The sequence below is a fragment of the Anolis carolinensis genome, chromosome 2, assembly GCF_035594765.1.
Source record: "Anolis carolinensis isolate JA03-04 chromosome 2, rAnoCar3.1.pri, whole genome shotgun sequence".
In the NCBI taxonomy this organism is placed as follows: domain Eukaryota; kingdom Metazoa; phylum Chordata; class Lepidosauria; order Squamata; family Dactyloidae; genus Anolis; species Anolis carolinensis.
The window spans coordinates 198510072-198528299 of NC_085842.1; the positions used below are offsets into that span (position 1 = coordinate 198510072).

The window sequence follows — 18228 nt, forward strand, 5'->3', positions numbered from 1 at the left end:
CTCAAATGTAAAACCTGTTTCTGGGTATATTTGACCTGCTGATTCCAAAAATGGCAACAGTTTCTATCAGCTCTACTTTATGAGGTACAGAACATATGCTATATACCAATATTTTTTTGCTCACCCATAGAAAATCATGGTAACCATAACTAAGAAACTAGAGCCGATGAGGTCTATCCAATGCAATTTTCTGAATCAGCACCCCAAAGATCCCTAGGAACAGGTGTAAAAACCAAGACACCAAAAAATAAAATGTATTTTTGATTGGGCTGTTTTATCTAGCACTTGTTTTCTAAGTTACTCTGAAATAAATTAACAGTCCCTGTTTTATTTTGGCATATTGGGTGAGAAATAAGCGCTCCCCCAATTGCATATATATCTCAGATAATCAATAATTAGACCTAAATCCCTATGTTGGTTAGATTATACCTATTGAATCCGTTTACCCACTTGTTGATTATTCTAGTTGGAATTAACCAATAAGATTCCAGTCTCACTGTCCTGTGTTGGTTGGAATAATGCAGAATAAGCACCAAGAGGAGAGACACCTGAACGTAACTTGGTTCCTTGATTTTTCCAGATGTATCAGCCATTTCTAATCTCATAATGAAGCACGTCCCAGAAGCACGGTTGGTAGAGGACATCGGACATGAGCTAACCTATGTTTTGCCCTATGAAGCTGCTAGAGAGGGAGCTTTTGTGGAGCTGTTTCATGAGATTGATGACCGCCTCTCCGACCTGAGAATTTCCAGCTATGGCATTTCTGAGACTACTCTGGAGGAGGTATGCCAACCACACTTTTTAATGGATTGAGCAGAGGCAGATCTGGAAGCATGTTGTTTCTGCATGTTTAGACACAGCTCACAAGTTGTGGGTTTGTGTTCTTTTTGGCATTGACATTTTCCATGGAACTGTGCGCCTGTGGCTCTTTTTTTAGCCATAACTCTGGCAGATAACATCATTGCCTTATACACTGATAATTGTGTACAAATTGGTTTGAGGGGTGGAAACTCAGATGTCCCCATTGCACATGTGGGTCCAGTTGTAGAGTACTCAATTGCAGTCTTTGTAAGATACTGAGGGTTTTTTAACCAAGTTCATCTCTGTCGGCATCGCTGCCAGCCATCTGATAAAGTCAAGCATCAAGTGGTAAACGTTTTCCCTAAGTTTTCCCATAGTAAGCTGATGTTATGAAGTTCCACACTAGGCTGCTATTCGTGATGTTAGGCATGTAGGGCTGCATAATACAGAGTCCATTTGATTCCCCTTCTGTAGGCCTGGTCTTCAGTGTTGGGGAACCTTCTAAAGCAAGGGCTCTATGGAGCAGGTGCCATGAAGAGAAAGGGAATCTCACTTTATATGAGCCCACATATCTTTGGGTTCTTCTCATAGGAAGCTGCCTTCTATCTTGTGAGACCTTTGTTTCATCTAAGTCAGTGGTTCTCACCCTGTGGGTCCTCAGTTGTTTTGGCCTACAACTCCCAGAAATCCCAGCCAGTTTACCAGCTGTTAGGATTTCTGGGAGTTGAAGGCCAAAACATCTGGGGACCCATAGGTTGAGAGCCACTGATCTATGGATCCTGTTGTCTGCCTCAATTTCTTCACAGCACTTTCTAAAGATTCCTGGGATTGGAATTGACTAATTTGGCATCCATGTACTTTGGCATGGGTCTACCCATCATCTTCCATTCACCCCAAGTATATCTCACAGACAGAGGCAAAATTTTCTCATGTAAACAAACAACCTTGAACACAGAGGGGGAGGAAAATCTTCCTGGAATGAATGTCTTGTAAATCATTTCCCTTAATACATTATAATTGAAATTCTTTCATTGTCATACATTTTTAAGACTCTAATACTTTATAAATATTCAGAAGATTCTGTTATTCGTTAGCTTTTCATTTCTGTATATCTTTTCCCATTCAAATGAGATTGAAAGCGGTTTGCAACAAGAGAAATGTAAATGACTTTTTGAAATATATGCAAATGATTTCAAATTATTTTTTTCAATGCCAAACCTGACTTTATTCAAGGCAGGAATTAACCAAGCCATGGCAACATCAACATTAGTGTGTGTTCTTTTTTAACATACCTTTTCATGACAGATCACAAACAGGTTTGGATTATTCTGCCTGCAGTGTTAGTGCCAAGTCTAGGAGAAATTTTGTCACTTAACTTTGCTGACTATATAAACTGACAACACAACTCTGTCCATGCATTTTGGATGAGCCATGAATTCTGTGTTCTTTTGCATATGCTAAGAAGTCTTCTGACTGGGGATCATGGGCGCTATAGATAAACATGTCTGAAAGGCACTAGTTAAGGGTCTGATGCGCTGCAGTGTAATTTTTGTACAAAGTTGCTTATTGTTATTTCAATATTTTTGTCTTTCAGATATTTCTGAAAGTGGCCGAAGACAATGGTGTGGATGCAGAGACCTCAGGTAAAACACAATGTCATCACATCTAATTTTATGGGACATCATTCTGTGCCATTTTGGTTCCAGATGTTATGGACCCTTTCATAAAAACTGTCAAAAAGCTACTTCAATGTGGCAAGCACTTAATACATGGTGGTCATGCTGTGTGAAGCCATTTTTCACAGGAAACACCCCAAGTCCAGGTACAATCCATAGGATAGGATTGACAATAGCTTCAAAAACGTGTCTCTGATGTGGGGGTCTTGCTAGTTTACAACCTTGGAGTGTTATGACTTCCATTTGGGTTAAGGCCACATCCTTTTTTGGGGTTTTTAATTATCTTGCTTTTGTTAGTTGTTTGTATAGTATGAATATTACATCTGTGTCTCTGCTAACCTTATGAAATAATAATAATAATAGTAATAATAATAATAATGATGATGATAATAATAGCTTTATTTATAACTCACCACCAAATCACAGAAGGGACTCGGGGCAGCTTGCAAAACAGTATATAATAGTGCCATAAAACAGATAAAATACAACATTTATGACAATAGCCATATCAATAGCAATAAGTAATCTTGAATCCCAGACAAGGTGGGGTATAAATAATTGCAATAATATGTGATAAAACTGTATCATCTAATTGGAGGTTTCTTTTTTAGATGGCACATTACCTGCTCGAAGAAGCCGTGTCTTTGGAGACAGGCAAAGCTGTCTTCGTCCTTTCACAGAAGATGATGCTTTTGACACCAATGATTCTGACATAGATCCAGGTAAAAGAGGAAAGAGATATATGTTTATAAATGTTCATCGTCACTGAATAATGATAGTAAAAAGTATTTTATGTTTGAAAACTGAATATAGTTGCTGGTTAAGTGCTGATATGAACTCATGTAGACATCCTTTGAAGACCCATGCTTCACAGTGGAGAATTACATGTGTGAATGGGCCAGAAGAGATCAACAAGCCAATATTTCTCTTTCCCCTCATATTTTAAGCTTCTTAATGAATTCCACACATTCAACTGTGAGTCGTCCAGTGAACCAGCAAATAGTAATGCACTCTAGCTGTGATAAGGAGCAATTCTCAAAGCATTATTCCTGGATGTTTATCACATCTAGTTGAATGTTGAAGAAATGCAGGCTACCACTGTAATATGTGATTCTCCTTTGACCACTATGACATGAGATGTCCTTCCTTCGGCTTCTCCATATATTAACAAGTAGGAGAAAAAGGTCTCTTGCTTTATTTATGCTGGAAAGCCAACCCTTCTCTCTCCCCAGAATCTTTGCACAGAAGCAAACACTGTGTTGGGATTCGAGGATGGGTCTTCTAAGGTGCTTCCATGTGCAATCTTTTATTTTAAATTTTGCCTTACCTTTTTCAGTAAGGAAGGGAAAGTGTTTTAAAAATCATTGTTTTCCATTTATAATTTTCACACATTTCCCCATCACTTTCATCTTTTCCCCATAAAGGAGAAAAGGATAAAATAGCTGCACATTGGGCTGGTTTGTAACGGAAACCCATTGGTATTTGCAGTCAAAAGTCCATGCAGTTGTTCCATCATTTATATGGAAATTAAAAATTTGGGAGAATTTGGAGAGAAAGACAAAATAATGATGACTTGAAGATCACTTCTACAAAAATCCTGTGAAGAAAACAGGGCAATGGCACAATGAAAGCTCTTAATGGAAGTACCAGAAGTGCCTGCCTAGTTCTTTCCTACCCATTTATTGTGTATGGCAGAAAGGCTTGGGGAAGGCCACTATCCAATTATAGCTGGGCATCAAGATCAATCAATGTAGACAAGCGTGTTCAAACTATCACCCATGTTCTTGCATTGCTTCCTTCTTTTTCATCTTATATACACCAAAGCAAGGTAGGGAGTAAGCATAACTCTGTAGCCTGAAGTTTGCAAGACTACAAGACTAATCGTTTGAAGATACAATAAATGTCGTCCTGCTAGACCAGTGGTTCTCAACCTGGGGTCCCCAGATGTTTTTGGTCCTCAACTCCCAGAAATCCTAACAGCTGGTAAACTGGCTGGGATTTCTGGGAGTTGTAGGCCAAAACACCTGGGGACCACAGGTTGAGAACCACTGTGCTAGACAGATCACATTATTTCTCTCATTTGCTGAAATACATCAAACAAGGAAGTATATCCTACCAAAGAGAGAATACTTGTCTTAGGCGAGAGGGCTGAGTATCTCACAAAGTGCAACTCTTTTCCTATAGAATCCCGAGAGACCGACCTGCTGAGTGGGATGGACGGCAAAGGATCCACCCAAGTGAAGGGCTGGAAGCTGACCCAGCAGCAGTTTGTAGCCTTGCTCTGGAAGAGACTTCTTATTGCCAGGCGCAGCAGAAAAGGGTTTTTCGCTCAGGTGAGATGGTGCATCATCTGCAAACAGTAGTTGTGTTCTCAAAAGCTAGTTCTGTTTCTCGTTCATTAGTACGCTACTATAAGCCTGTCCTGACTCTGGTACAGGGAAAGCCCTGGCACTATGCTGTATTATAGTCCCTCATGGATTTCAGCAGCAACTGCAGTAACAGTGGTGGAAATCTCAATGTTCAAATTCTGGTCATCTCAGCATTCCCTGAGAGTTTGGAGCCACATCGGGTTTAGGAAAATTGAACACATACATTGCAGATATTGATAGTTAATTTATTGTCAATATCCTGCTTTCCCTGCTTTCAGAGAGCCCCCCGTGGTGCAACAGATTAAACTGCTAACCTGCTGTACTTGCTGATCGAAAGGTTGGTGGTTCAGATCCGGGGAGCAGAGTGAGCTTCCACTATTAGCCCTAGCTTCTGCCAACCTAGCAGTTCGAAAACATGTAAATACGAGTAGATCCATAGGTACCGCTCAGGTGGGAAGATAACAGCGTTCCATGCAGTCATGCTGGCCACATGACCTAGGAGGTGTCTACAGACACCTTCGGCTTACAAATAGAGATGAGCACCAACCCCCAGAGTCAAACACAACTGGACTTAATGTCAGGGGAAAACCTTTACCTTTACCCTGCTTTCAGAATTTGAAGGCTGAGTGAATTCTGGTGCTTTCGTCCGTCTTGTTTGTTCAGTTGACCTCCAGTGCACTTGGGATTAAGGTCACCCATAAGGACCAGTTCTTGCAGCCCAAAATGATCCAATCTCTTGCTTTTTTATGGCGTGTTTTTATTATTATTATTGACAAGGAACATATTTCCACTGGAGGGCAGTGCTGTATAATGAACAATTCCATTTGAGTGTTTGGTATCCTGATTTTAGTAGTGGTGGGAACTGACAGTGTTCCTGTTTACATAGGCAGGTGAGGGAGGAAACATTGCTCTTTCTCAAAACATTTGTAGAGACCTCTTCTTTCCTTCCTCTCTGATTTCAGATTGTGCTCCCAGCTGTCTTTGTTTGCATTGCTCTCCTGTTCAGTTTGATTGTGCCTCCCTTTGGTAAATATCCGAGCCTGGAATTGCAGCCATGGATGTATGATGAACAATATACATTTATCAGGTACTTAATAAACTGAGAAAACAGAGATAATATTTAAGAGAAAACAGAGATAATATTTAAGGGTATGGTATAGTCAGAGGGTCGGCCTCCGGTGTCGCAGTGGGTTAAAACGCTGAGCTGCTGAACTTGCCAACCGAAAGGTCAGCGGTTCGAATCCAGGGATCGGGGTGGGTTCCCGCTGTTAGCCCCAGCTTCTGCCAACCTAGCAGTTCGAAAACATGCAAATGTGAGTAGCTCAATAGGCATCGCTCCAGCGGGAAGGTATCGGCGCTCCACGCAATCATGCCAGCCACATGACTTAGGAGGAGTCTACGGACAGTGCCGGCTCTTCAGCTTAGAAATGGAGATGAGCACCAACCCCCAGAGTCAGACACGACCAGACTTAATGTCAGGGGAAAACCTTTACTACCTATAGTCAGGGGGTAGAGTGTCATATGTAAGTGCTGGGGACACGTGAAGGCATGGCAAATCTATAGGGCTGGGAGCATGGGGACTGCAGGTGCATAATACTGATATATGTGTGATGGGAATTTAATTTGGCTTCTGAGTTGAATTTGAGGAAGAAATCCATTCAAGGGTGTGTGGTGTTGAAGGGATCGGCCAATAGCAGGGTCACATGCATGCATACTCCTGCTTGAGCCAAATGGCTTCATTTCCCTGAACACATCCCTGTCCCTCTGCACTGATATCTTACCATTATCTCAGCATTCATGCTTACTCAAGATTCTGATGGTGTCTTTCTAAATAATGTATCCATAGCAATGATGCTCCAGAAGACACTGGAACTCAGAAGCTTTTGGATGCTCTCCTCAGCAAACCTGGTTTTGGAACTCGCTGCATGAAAGGATACTCTATTGAGTAAGTAGAACATTGACATGCTGCGTTCTGGTTTCTCTGGAAAGCTTAGAAATTAAACTATGTAACACTATTTTTGTTCCTGGGTTATAAAGTTCATTTCCTAATTGAGTCCATCATAAAAACCCAGAAAAGGTTTATTAAACTGCAAAAAAATTGTTTTTGCGTGACATCCTGCAGCACATTTTGGTATAATTTTTCAATGAATATCGCATAAGAGTCTCAACCAATTCAACATAGTTCGTGGCAGCCACAAAAACGAAATTTTGGGAGTATAACAACTACATTCAAAGTAAGTACCACATGATTAAACAGAAAATAACACTTTCAAACCAGGAACAGATTTTTTTTTAAAAAAATTGTTACATGGTGCTATTGGTAAGGTTCTGCATAGGACACAATTCTGCAAGAGATTGAGAGAATGATATTTACTTCAGAATGTGACTCATAAACATCTCAGCTTGCAACTTTTTCAAGCAACATACTGCAAGTTGGAAGAGGACTCCATATGTTAGGTTTATATGTTAGGTGTATCACTTGCCCTTTCATTAAAGGTATCTGTTTTGCTTTCGGGTTTGTTTGTTTGCAAGTTGTTGCCTATGCAATAGGCTGAATGACCTTATTGTTCACATCTATATGGTAGTATTGAGATGTGATATGCCTTCATATTGCCAATATGATTACTAAAGTTGCTCCTTTGGCGTTGTCTTTGTTGCATTCTGTTTATGCAGAGATACTCCTTGCTCTGTGGGGGAAGAGGATTGGACCACTGCTTCTGTTCCTAAGACAGTCATGGAAATCTTGCAGAAAGACAACTGGACAATGGAGAACCCCTCCCCCTGTTGTATATGCAGCAGTGAGACGATCAAGAAGATACTACCTTTGTGTCCTGCAGGGGCTGGCGGCCTGCCTCCTCCACAGGTATAGGAGACTTGGGTTACATTAACCCATTGGGTTGACTTTTTGCCTACACTTACAAAGCGAGTCAAGCAATCCCATTGGCTCGTACACAGATATATAAATTAAAGAGAAGAATAAAATAAAGTAAAATGTGTAGATGATGGGATTGAAATATAACACACATTTGCACTTCAGACTGTAACAGATAATGATATATACAAAAGAGAGAGATGTTTAAACTAGAGAGTGTAGCTTAGAGCTAGGAATCCCCAGTCAGATTGGGGCTTTTTTGTGTCAGGAGCAACTTGAGAAACTGCAAGTCGCTTCTGGTGTGAGAGAATTTGCCATCTGCAAGGATGTTGCCCAAGGGATACCCAGATGTTTGATGTTTTACTATTCTTGTGGGAGGCTTCACTCATGTCCCCACATGGGGAGCTGGAGCTGACAGAGGGAGCTCACCCAATCTCCCCAGATTGAAACCGCAGACCTGTGGGTCGGCAGTCCTGCCAGCACTAGGGTTTAACCCATTGTGCAACCAGTGGCTCAGTTAGATTGGTTCATGTCAAGGATGCTGGGAAAAGAGATACAGTAGAGTCTCAGTTATCCAACATAAACGGGCCGGCAGAATGTTGGATAAGCGAATATGTTGGATAATAAGGAGGCATTAAGGAAAAGCCTATTAAACATCAAATTAGGTTATGATTTTACAAATTAAGCACCAAAACATCATGTTATACAACAAATTTGACAGAAAAAGTATTTCAATATGCAGTAATGCTATGTAGTAATTACTGTGTTTACGAATTTAGCACCAAAAATATCACGATGTATTGAAAACATTGACTACAAAAATGCGCTGGATAATCCAGAACGTTGGATAAGTGAGACTCTACTGTATATAAATCTCTCAGTTTGGCTTTGTTGCATGTCTCAGAATCCCGCCAGCATTTTTGTGCCTTCCAAGTTCCATATTGGGTTGCAAGATTTTTCTTCCTCCATGACAATTTGTATTTATTTTGATACATGTGTGTATTGTCCTTCATTCATGAATTTTTTGTGCATCTCCTCATTTTGTCTACATTCTTCAAATACACTGTTTTCTAAATCATGTATATTTACTAGTATATATTTTGAAAATTAAAAACACATCCACCTCTCAGAAAGAAGATGATGATAAATGAGATCCTTGTGGCCTTTCTCTTTGTAGCGTAGTAGCATTTTTGTTACACTAAAATTAGATAATTTTTAATCAAACTTATTAAATAATTTCTGCTATTGTTATTATTACTTCAGTGAGTCTACAAACAAGCTGATTCTTCAAAGTACAGCTAAAGTGCATTTTTCAAATACATCACAGTGTCCTTCTCTACTCCTCCCCCCAATGATATGCCAAGTATTGCTCTCCTGTAGTTCATTGATAACATTCTGCTAGGTTTCCTTATAGCTTTAGATTATGTGAATTACAAATTGCAGGTTTTTCATGGCAAATTGTTCCCTTGACTTATCTTTTGAGTTTTTTTCTTTTTCTCTTCTCCTTCTCCCAACTCTCCACAGAGAGTACAGAACACCACTGACATCCTTCAGAACCTGACTGGACGCAACATTTCCGATTACCTTGTGAAGACATATGCTCAGATCATTGAGAAAAGGTACCTCATCTTCTTACCAGTACACCTCACTTCATTGTTGGTACATGGGTGAGAAAAGATTCAGTCCTAAAGAGTCAGTGAGATTAAATAGACTAAATAGACTAAATATGAAATTATATAAAAGATTATTGTTAAAATGTAATTCAATCATTTTTGACTTAAGAAAGAGTTTCAGTTAAAATTACTTAATTGACTCAATTAAAAACAGATAAATCTCACATTCCCTTGGTATGTATTTGTGACTGGTTCCAGGACCCCATGGCCAAGTAGAGATTCAGTCCCTGGTCTACTAGTGTAGTAGTCCAGCACTCAGATGACTACACTATCCTGCATCTTGCTATACCTTTGTGGTTTGCATCCAGATTACCTGCAGGATCATATTTTCATTTACAGTCTTACTTCCTAAAGGCTCTACACCAGTGGTTCTCAACCTGGGGTCTTCAGATGTTTTTGGCCTTCAACTCCCAGAAATCCTAACAGCTGGTAAACTGGCTGGAGTTTCTGGGAATTGTAGGCCAAAAACATCTGGGGACCCCAGGTTGAGAACCACTGGTCTACACAAGGTAAGGCAGGACTTGTTGAATCAGAAATGCCATCATCTCTAATTTGCTCTTTGGAGCAGGAAGATGATGGTGAAAGCTTTGGTTAATCAACATTGCAGGACTGAAATTTCCCATGCTATCCCAAAAGCCAAATATATGTTACATCGCTGATATGAGTATCGATAACATGACAGTCCCTTTTCTGTTGAAAACTGCACCAATTTTCAATTGTCTTTGTCATTGTGGTGTCTCTTGTAGACAGAACACCTAAACTAACAAGAGCTGCTTTCTCTTCTTTTCCAATAGCCTGAAGAATAAAATAAGAGTGAATGAGTTCAGGTAAATATACTTTTCATTTGTCTTTTATGAGTCCTTTTATTGTTATGCATCCCATCCATTGCTAATGACAGTAGTCACACCTGTTAGTTATATAGTACCTTTCAACTTAGCTGCCATTGTTAGCTCATTGCTCTATTTCAGAGAATAACAATAAACAAAAATCGTTCTCAGATAACAGTGGTTTTAATGTGCTCATAGATATGGTGGCTTTTCCTTGGGAGCCAGCAGCTCCCTTGTGCTCCCTCGACGTGAAGAAGTAAGTGAGGCCATCCAGCAGGTGAAGAAACTCTTGGAAATCACCAAGGTAAGCAATGCAGAGAACTCTTCTCTTGAGGAAATAATATAGGCCAAGTTGGTTAGGCACAATATCGTTCTGATGTCCCGAATTCCAGGGATTTGTGGGATTCAGCTACCAAATGTATGAAAACGAGCGTGGCGGGGGCTTCAAATTTGGAAATTTCCCTAAAAACAGAACCAGAGGGGAGCCGAAAAATGGGCACTGATAACAGCACAGAGGTTTCCTGAATTGCACACCCCTATTAGGCAGTATATTAAGGCTTGCTTTGCTGTTCCATAATGTAGTGGGTGGAGAGGTACAGTAAGAAAGAATCAACATTTCATAAAAGGACAGTCCTATATTTCTGTTCACTAGTAGGTCCTACTGAGTCGAACAGAGTTTAGGACTGGATATATTGATACGAAATTATAGCTTAAGACTGAATCTACCCTGCCCTGTATCCCAGGATTTGATGCCAGATTAGATTATGAGTCTACACTGGATTGGATTATATGAGTCTACACTGCCAGATAATCTGGGATCAGATCCTGGAATGTATTGCAGTGGAAATCCAACCTAAGTGGCCAAACAGGCATGCTTCAATTTGCAACTTTATTTTCTTTTTTAGGACAGTTCGGCAGAACGTTTCCTTAACAGCCTGGCAAGCTTCATGAAAGGCATGGACACGAAAGATAACGTGAAGGTAATACTTTCTTGCTGTGCTCATGTAGTCAGATTCAAGTTGTAAAGTCTTATAGTTTTGGTAGCTGAAGCCTTTTTATGGAATTGAATTTGGAGGCACACTTTGAATGTAACAGCCAAGAGAATCATCTCAGAGGAGCCTGTTGTTTCTCTCATCGGGATATGCTCCATCTCCACTGAGAATGAAAAAGGTTTTATGGCTTTTAACTGAATTTTTTAATACCAATTATTTTTAATCCTGGTTTAATGTTTGTAGATTTATAGATTTTAAATTGTATTGAAATGCTTTTGATTTAAGGCTCTTTGCGTCTCCTCGTAGAGAAAAAGCTGGGTATAAATAAACATAATAATAATGATGACAATAATAACAAAAACAACAAACACATGTAGTTTTCCTGCATCAGGATCCCATAACACTAAGGAAGATGCACAGCAGAAATAAATCTATTTAACAGTGGCTGACTGGAGATAGACAAGGCCAGAGCAGTATATCGTAATCACACTTAGTAAGAAGTAAGTCCCGTCAGGCATAGTGGGGCTTGCTTCTGAGTAAATATGCAGTGCAGTGACAGAGATGCTGCACACAGTCTTATCTATGGATTTGTACTTTAGGATCATTGGTGCTTTTGATTCTTTGATCATAGAATCATAGAATCGTAGAGTTGGAAGAGACCTCATGGGCCATCCAGTCCAACCCCCTGCAAGAAGCAGGAAAATCTTATTCAAAGCACCCCCGACAGATGGCCATCCAGCCTCTGCTTAAAAGCCCCCAAAGAAGGAACCTCAAAGAAGGATCAATTAGTTCCCTGTGGCAACTGAGTAACCAAGTCAGGATAGTGGACAATGATTTGTGGAAGCATTTGTCCATCAGTATTTTACTAGCTTCTGTATTACATTTTTGAATTTGCTTGCTAAAAAAAGAAATGGTCAGTCTCAGACAATTTGATGTCCCGGTCTGAGCACTTCTATCTCTCCTGCCTTATTCATGCCAGTTTGTCCCTTTTTTCAGGTATGGTTCAACAACAAAGGCTGGCATGCTGTGGGTGCCTTTCTCAACGTGATGAACAATGCCATCCTCCGTGCCAATCTGCAAGATGGAGAGAATCCCAGTGCCTATGGCATCACGGCATACAACCACCCTCTCAATTTGACGAAGCAACAGCTCTCCGAAGTTGCCTTGTACGTCCTGGGGAGGAAGGGAAGGAACAGGAATATGGGGAAAGACTGTAGTCCTCGAAATTAAAGAAGAGAGCAATCCGCAATTGCTTCTGTTATAGCTCCAGACAGATGTATTTTATTTATTTCTTACTAGCTTTGGTATCCAGTGGTGCCTGGGTTATTTGAAATGGGGCCTTGTTTGTTTTTGGGTGTTAGGTAACACCAGTCTGGTCATATGTTATGCTATTTCTTAGAAAAAAAAACTTAGTCTGTCCTGTTGGTTTTTTTAATGAATGCTCCTGTTAGAAAATGCATATGGATGTGGGTGAACCACAATTCCCAAAAATGTTGGGTCAGTCTTCCCCAAACTCCGCTAGTATTCACAGTTGGCCATGTTGGGTCTGTGTGCCAAGTTTAGTCCAGATCCGTCATCTGCTAGGTTCAGTGTTTTCTGAATACAGGTGAATTATAACTCCCAGATTTCAAGGTCAATCACCCCCAAAGCTCACCAGCATGCAAAGTTGGCCATGTTGGGTCTGTGTGCCAAGTTAGTTCCGAGTCCATCGTTGGTAGGGTTCAGAGTACTCTTAGATTGCAGGTGAACTATACATCCCAGTCCCTATAACTCCTCTAAATCATGGTGAATTCTCTCCAAACCTCTCTTTCTAGCATGTTCAGTTGCTGTGTGCCATAAAAAAGAATAGGAAAGGTTAAGGGAGAAGTAGTGGATGGGGTCATGCAAATTTCACATCAATTGAGAGACAAAGGAACCCTGGGATGTGGCTCACTGTAACCTGCAATGTCAGTGGAAAGAGGGATTCAGTGCCTCTCCAACACTCTGGGTTAAAGCTATTTGTGGAGGCCAGAGGCAGACACCCATGCCAGATACACATATACACATTTTCACTTTTATTATGTGTATAAGATAAACCCCCCAATAGCTCAAGATTGCCTTCTCATCCATTTAATTTGCACAGTAATGTATGATTGGCTAGGATGAGAGAGGATGTGTCTGACCCAAAGTCACCCAGTGAGTTTTATAGGTCACTGAGAGTTTGAACATGGGTCTTCCTAGTTCCAAGTTAACATTTGAGCCATCACACTTCACTGACCATCAGATGTATGCCAGATAAATTTGGTCGCCTTACTAGTGTTTCTAGTCAGATTTCTTGTTGAACTAAGCACTTCTGTATTTCAGTATTAATGGCAATTTGTCGCCTATATCTTTTCTCAGGATGACAACCTCAGTGGATGTTTTGGTCTCCATCTGCGTCATCTTTGCCATGTCCTTCGTACCAGCCAGCTTTGTGGTTTTCTTGATCCAAGAACGAGTCAGCAAGGCCAAACACCTGCAGTTCATCAGTGGTGTGAAACCAGTAATCTACTGGCTGGCTAACTTTGTATGGGATATGGTAAGACTGGATTTGTTGCCCGTCTCCTCCCCCACCCCACCTTGACCAGAGAAATAGCATGTGTTGTAGTACACAGTTCTCAACTTTTCATCCTCCAAATATTTTGTATTTTATGTATGTATGTATGTATTTATTTATTTACAGTATTTCTATTCAGCTCTTCTCACCCCAAAGGGGACTCAGGGCAGATCACAGAACACACATATATGGCAAACATTCAATGCCAGTTATACAATGACAAAACAGACTATTGTACATAGATCTTCGGCATCTTGGAGGCTTCTGCTGGGGGGGGGGGGGGGGTGCTGTTGCTCCATCTCCCTACCAAAGAGCTTTGTTCATAAACTTCCTCCTTGATCAAATTGCCAGCAATTTTCTGGCATTTCCTTATGGGTTCCTTAATACCTCCCCGCTTTTAAGCGGTACCTATTTATCTGCTCACATTTTGCTTTCAAACTGCTAGGTAGGCAGAAGCTGGGCTAAAGGCCAGGAGCACACCCTGACCCCGGCTTCAAATTGTCAACCTTTTAATTGGCAAAAATTCCTGCAGTTGGTGATTAACCTTCTGTGCTAAAGCTCGGGGATTTCCATTTCCCAGAACCCTTGACCATTGGCCATGCTAGCTGTGGCTTCTGGTAGTTGAAATCCAAAACATAAAGTGGTCCAAAGTTTATTACTATCAACTTAACAGATCAGTGTAGCTGAAATGCATAACTTTTACCTCCCATTACAATCTAGTTTGCTGAAAAGGTAATGCAGGTCCTGATCAGAAGTAGTAGAAGGTGATTCAAGAGTACAAGCTCCTCTTGGAGCAAAGATAGGAGGCAGTATGAACACTTCAGGGTCATTAAGTTTTGGTTCCCTTTCCTATTGATCCACCTATTTCTGTTATGCCAAGAACAAATTTTGTCTACTGTAGTGCTTTTGTCACATTGAAAGTACATATGGAAGTAAAGCTCAGATGTATATGTTTCTTGACTCAAAGTTGCTTGCGTTGAAAATACGAAAATAACCTGACAAGTAACTTTACTACTTAACATGAAGCTATGGTGACAACCCTCTCCTTTTTTACATCTTTTAGTGCAACTATGTTGTTCCAGCTACCTTGGTCATCATCATCTTCATCTGCTTCCAACAGAAGTCGTATGTGTCCTCATCCAACCTGCCAGTGTTGGCTCTTCTCCTCTTACTTTATGGGTAAGAAAGGCCCTCTTGGTTCAAATGCTGGGAGACCAGTCAAGATGTAGGAATGAAACTCCTTAATGCTTGATCTTTTCTCTTTCCTAGGTGGTCCATAACTCCTCTCATGTACCCAGCATCCTTTGTATTCAAGATCCCCAGTACGGCATATGTTGTTCTGACCAGCGTTAACCTCTTCATTGGTATCAATGGGAGCGTGGCCACTTTCGTCCTTGAACTTTTCACCAATAATGTGAGTTCTCATTACCCAAATCCATCATTAACATACTACTTAGCATTTCTTCTTGATTTGGGGGTTGGTACTGTGTGATATTATTATTATTATTATTATTATTATTATTATTATTATTATTATTATTATTATTATTATTGTCACAAAGACATAGTATGACACAGAAAACGAGATATATATGCTGGATTTCGTATCACAAAATCACAAGTTGAACACTTCCCAAGCGTTTAGGACTGTGTGATGTATTTTTGGATGATGAATGCAGATCCCAGTAAGGTGGCATTTATTATTGTTATTGGAATTATTATTATTATTATTATTATTATTATTATTATTATTATTATTATTTTCATTTAATCTGGAATTTGGACAATGCTCTGTGTATTTTAGTCAGGAATCAGACATATTTGCATTATCTCCTTAGGGAGGTAAATCCTTGACTATTTTGTCTTAATGTATTTTCTTCCTGCTATGAGAGAAAACAAATGCCTCCCACAGCAGTCTCCTGCGATTCAATAGTCTCCAAATGTTGCTCAAAAATTACTCTATGGAGAGTGATTTCTGAACAACAAATGAGATCTTGAATTGAAAGGTACATTTGAAATTAATATAAAGAAGACAAGTCTGTCCCATTGCTGTAGTAATGTTACATTCCTAACTAAACAACAAGCTGACCTAAGGGATTGATGATCAACTTTTACATCTTGTATCTATAATTGTTGCAATGGGGAAGATTCTCCCTTTTTCTCACTATGCGTTGGGATGCAGGTCCCTTGCATTTTGATGTCTGCTCTTAACATTTCATGTAGCTGACTGCTACTATTTTTCTGTTCTTAGAAGCTGAACAACATCAATGACATTCTCAAGTCTGTGTTCCTCATTTTCCCTCACTTCTGTCTGGGTCGTGGCCTAATTGACATGGTGAAAAATCAAGCTATGGCTGATGCTCTAGAAAGATTTGGTAAGTGAAATGTTGCTCCCACCTGATGTCTGATGTCACTGGGAAGGGAGTTCCATAGCCGAGGGTCCACCACTGAGAAGCCCTGTCTCCCGTCCCCACCAGTCGTGCTTGCGAAAGGGATGGGATCGAGAGCAGGGCCTCTCCAACAGATCTTAGCACTTTAACTAGCTCATAGAGGTAGATACATTCAGACAGGTAAGTTCATTCATTCTTCCAATATTTTTTGTTGTTATGGTTTTGCTTGTCCTGGGAAGGGCAAACCAAAAACATTTGTCCAGTCTCAAGCACTGCAAATCATACTCCGCCATCTATATGACTTCTGAAATTTCATAGATAAATTAGAAGATTCCAGTTGCATAGGGATTAGAATCCTCTAAAAGAGTGGTTCTCAACCTGTGGGTCCCCAGGTGTTTTGGCCTACAACTCCCAGCAATCCCAGCCAGTTTACCAGCTGTTAGGATTTCTGGGAGTTGAAGGCCAACAGTTTGAGAACAATTGGTCTAAAATAAGTATTTGTTTTTAACATTGTACGAATAGAATATGAGAATCAGTTTTTGGTAGTCATTTGAGACATTTTAAACAAACATAATTGGTGCCAGGACTAACTTGTGGGTATATTCTATGGCCAATGTGCCTTTCTTCAGCATAATCCATGAAGGTAAATTTCTGAAATAGACACCAGAATATTTCTGATAAATGATTGGTTGCTATCAGGTTTGTTGATGGTTTAAATTGCAACACTTTAGGGATGAACTTTTGATGTAGGTTGCAAATTAGTAGCTTGAATGCGATTTCCTGCTTCTTGGCAGGGGGTTGGACTGTATGGCCCATGAGGTCTCTTCCAACTCTACTATTCTATGATTCTATGAATCTTTGATTCTTCTTGAATGTAGTCTCATGGCTGGGGATTTTTCTCCACTTCTCTGGGTGCTGATGGGTGCCTCTGCTTTTCCCAATTAGGTGAAAACCGCTTTGTTTCCCCTCTCTCCTGGGATCTTGTGGGACGGAATCTTTTTGCCATGGCTGTAGAAGGTGCGGTCTTCTTCCTCATCACGTTGCTCATCCAGTACAGGTTCTTTATCAAGCCCAGGTAAGACAGTCTCCATAGCCTCAGAGATTTGGAGGAGGAGGATCTTCGGTTTGGGATAGTAACAAGTGTTGGGAATTCCTATGTTTAGTGGGGAGTTGAAGCTATTCCAGATTTGGGATAACTTAATTGAACTGTCCAAGGCTCTGAATCTATTTAAAAATAGGTTTCATGCTTTGATGTAACCCGGATTAAAATCTGGGATTGATTTTTCTCTCCAATGACATGGGAGCCACCAGCTGCCACTGGTGAAGAGAGGAGAAGTGAAGACTAGAAGATACACACACATACCTAACATGAAAAGAAGAGAATAAACCTTCCATTTAATATGTTGCTTTTCTCCATTTTCCAAAGGCCCATCTATGCGAAGCTTCCGCCTGTGAGTGAAGAGGATGAAGATGTGAACAGAGAAAGGCAGAGGATCATTGGCGGTGGTGGGCAAAGCGACATCTTAGAAATCAAAGAACTAACTAAGGTGAGAAGAAAGAGCGGAGTTGGGGCAAAGTGTGCCTAGAGAAGCATGAATTTTCACTCCTCAGGTTTATACAATTTTGTAAAGACTTATTTGAAAGCTCATATAACTGCTTTTAAAGCCTTTGCTTTACAAATAGCTTTTTTCATGTCAAGCATGACTTGAGAAACTGCAAGTCACTTCTAGTGTGAGAGAATTGGCCGTCAGCAAGGACATTGCTCAGGGGACGCCCAGATGTTTTATCAGCCTGTCAGAGGCTTCTCTCGTGTCCCTGCATGGGGAGCTGGAGCTGACAGATGGGAGCTCACCCTGCTCCCCGGATTCGAACCATTGACCTTTTGGTCAGCAGTCCTGCCAAGCACAAGCGTTTAACCCATTGCGCCACCGGCGGCTCTGACAAATGGCTGAAATCATGGAACAAGTGTTAACAGTGCAGAACTGCCTGCCTTAAGTGATCAGTTACTGGGCTTTCAGGTACATACAAGATGCAGGAGAAACTGCAATTCATA

The 18228-nt window shown here is 40.5% G+C and overlaps 1 protein-coding gene across 3 annotated transcripts in view; it reads left to right on the forward strand.

Moving 5' to 3' along the window:
* Positions 1 to 18228, forward strand: part of abca1 (ATP binding cassette subfamily A member 1) — a 160444-nt gene that overhangs the window by 129302 nt on the left and 12914 nt on the right. For all 3 annotated transcript variants that reach the window (XM_008103698.3, XM_016991135.2, XM_062971510.1), the window contains 18 exons: positions 581 to 783; positions 2396 to 2444; positions 3089 to 3199; positions 4662 to 4810; positions 5809 to 5933; positions 6693 to 6791; positions 7520 to 7709; positions 9243 to 9337; positions 10186 to 10218; positions 10417 to 10522; positions 11124 to 11198; positions 12207 to 12376; positions 13590 to 13767; positions 14849 to 14964; positions 15055 to 15199; positions 16037 to 16160; positions 17121 to 17250; positions 17602 to 17722. In XM_008103698.3, the coding sequence (XP_008101905.2) occupies positions 581 to 783; positions 2396 to 2444; positions 3089 to 3199; positions 4662 to 4810; positions 5809 to 5933; positions 6693 to 6791; positions 7520 to 7709; positions 9243 to 9337; positions 10186 to 10218; positions 10417 to 10522; positions 11124 to 11198; positions 12207 to 12376; positions 13590 to 13767; positions 14849 to 14964; positions 15055 to 15199; positions 16037 to 16160; positions 17121 to 17250; positions 17602 to 17722 (2219 nt within the window). The remainder of the gene's footprint in view (positions 1 to 580; positions 784 to 2395; positions 2445 to 3088; positions 3200 to 4661; positions 4811 to 5808; positions 5934 to 6692; positions 6792 to 7519; positions 7710 to 9242; positions 9338 to 10185; positions 10219 to 10416; positions 10523 to 11123; positions 11199 to 12206; positions 12377 to 13589; positions 13768 to 14848; positions 14965 to 15054; positions 15200 to 16036; positions 16161 to 17120; positions 17251 to 17601; positions 17723 to 18228) is intronic.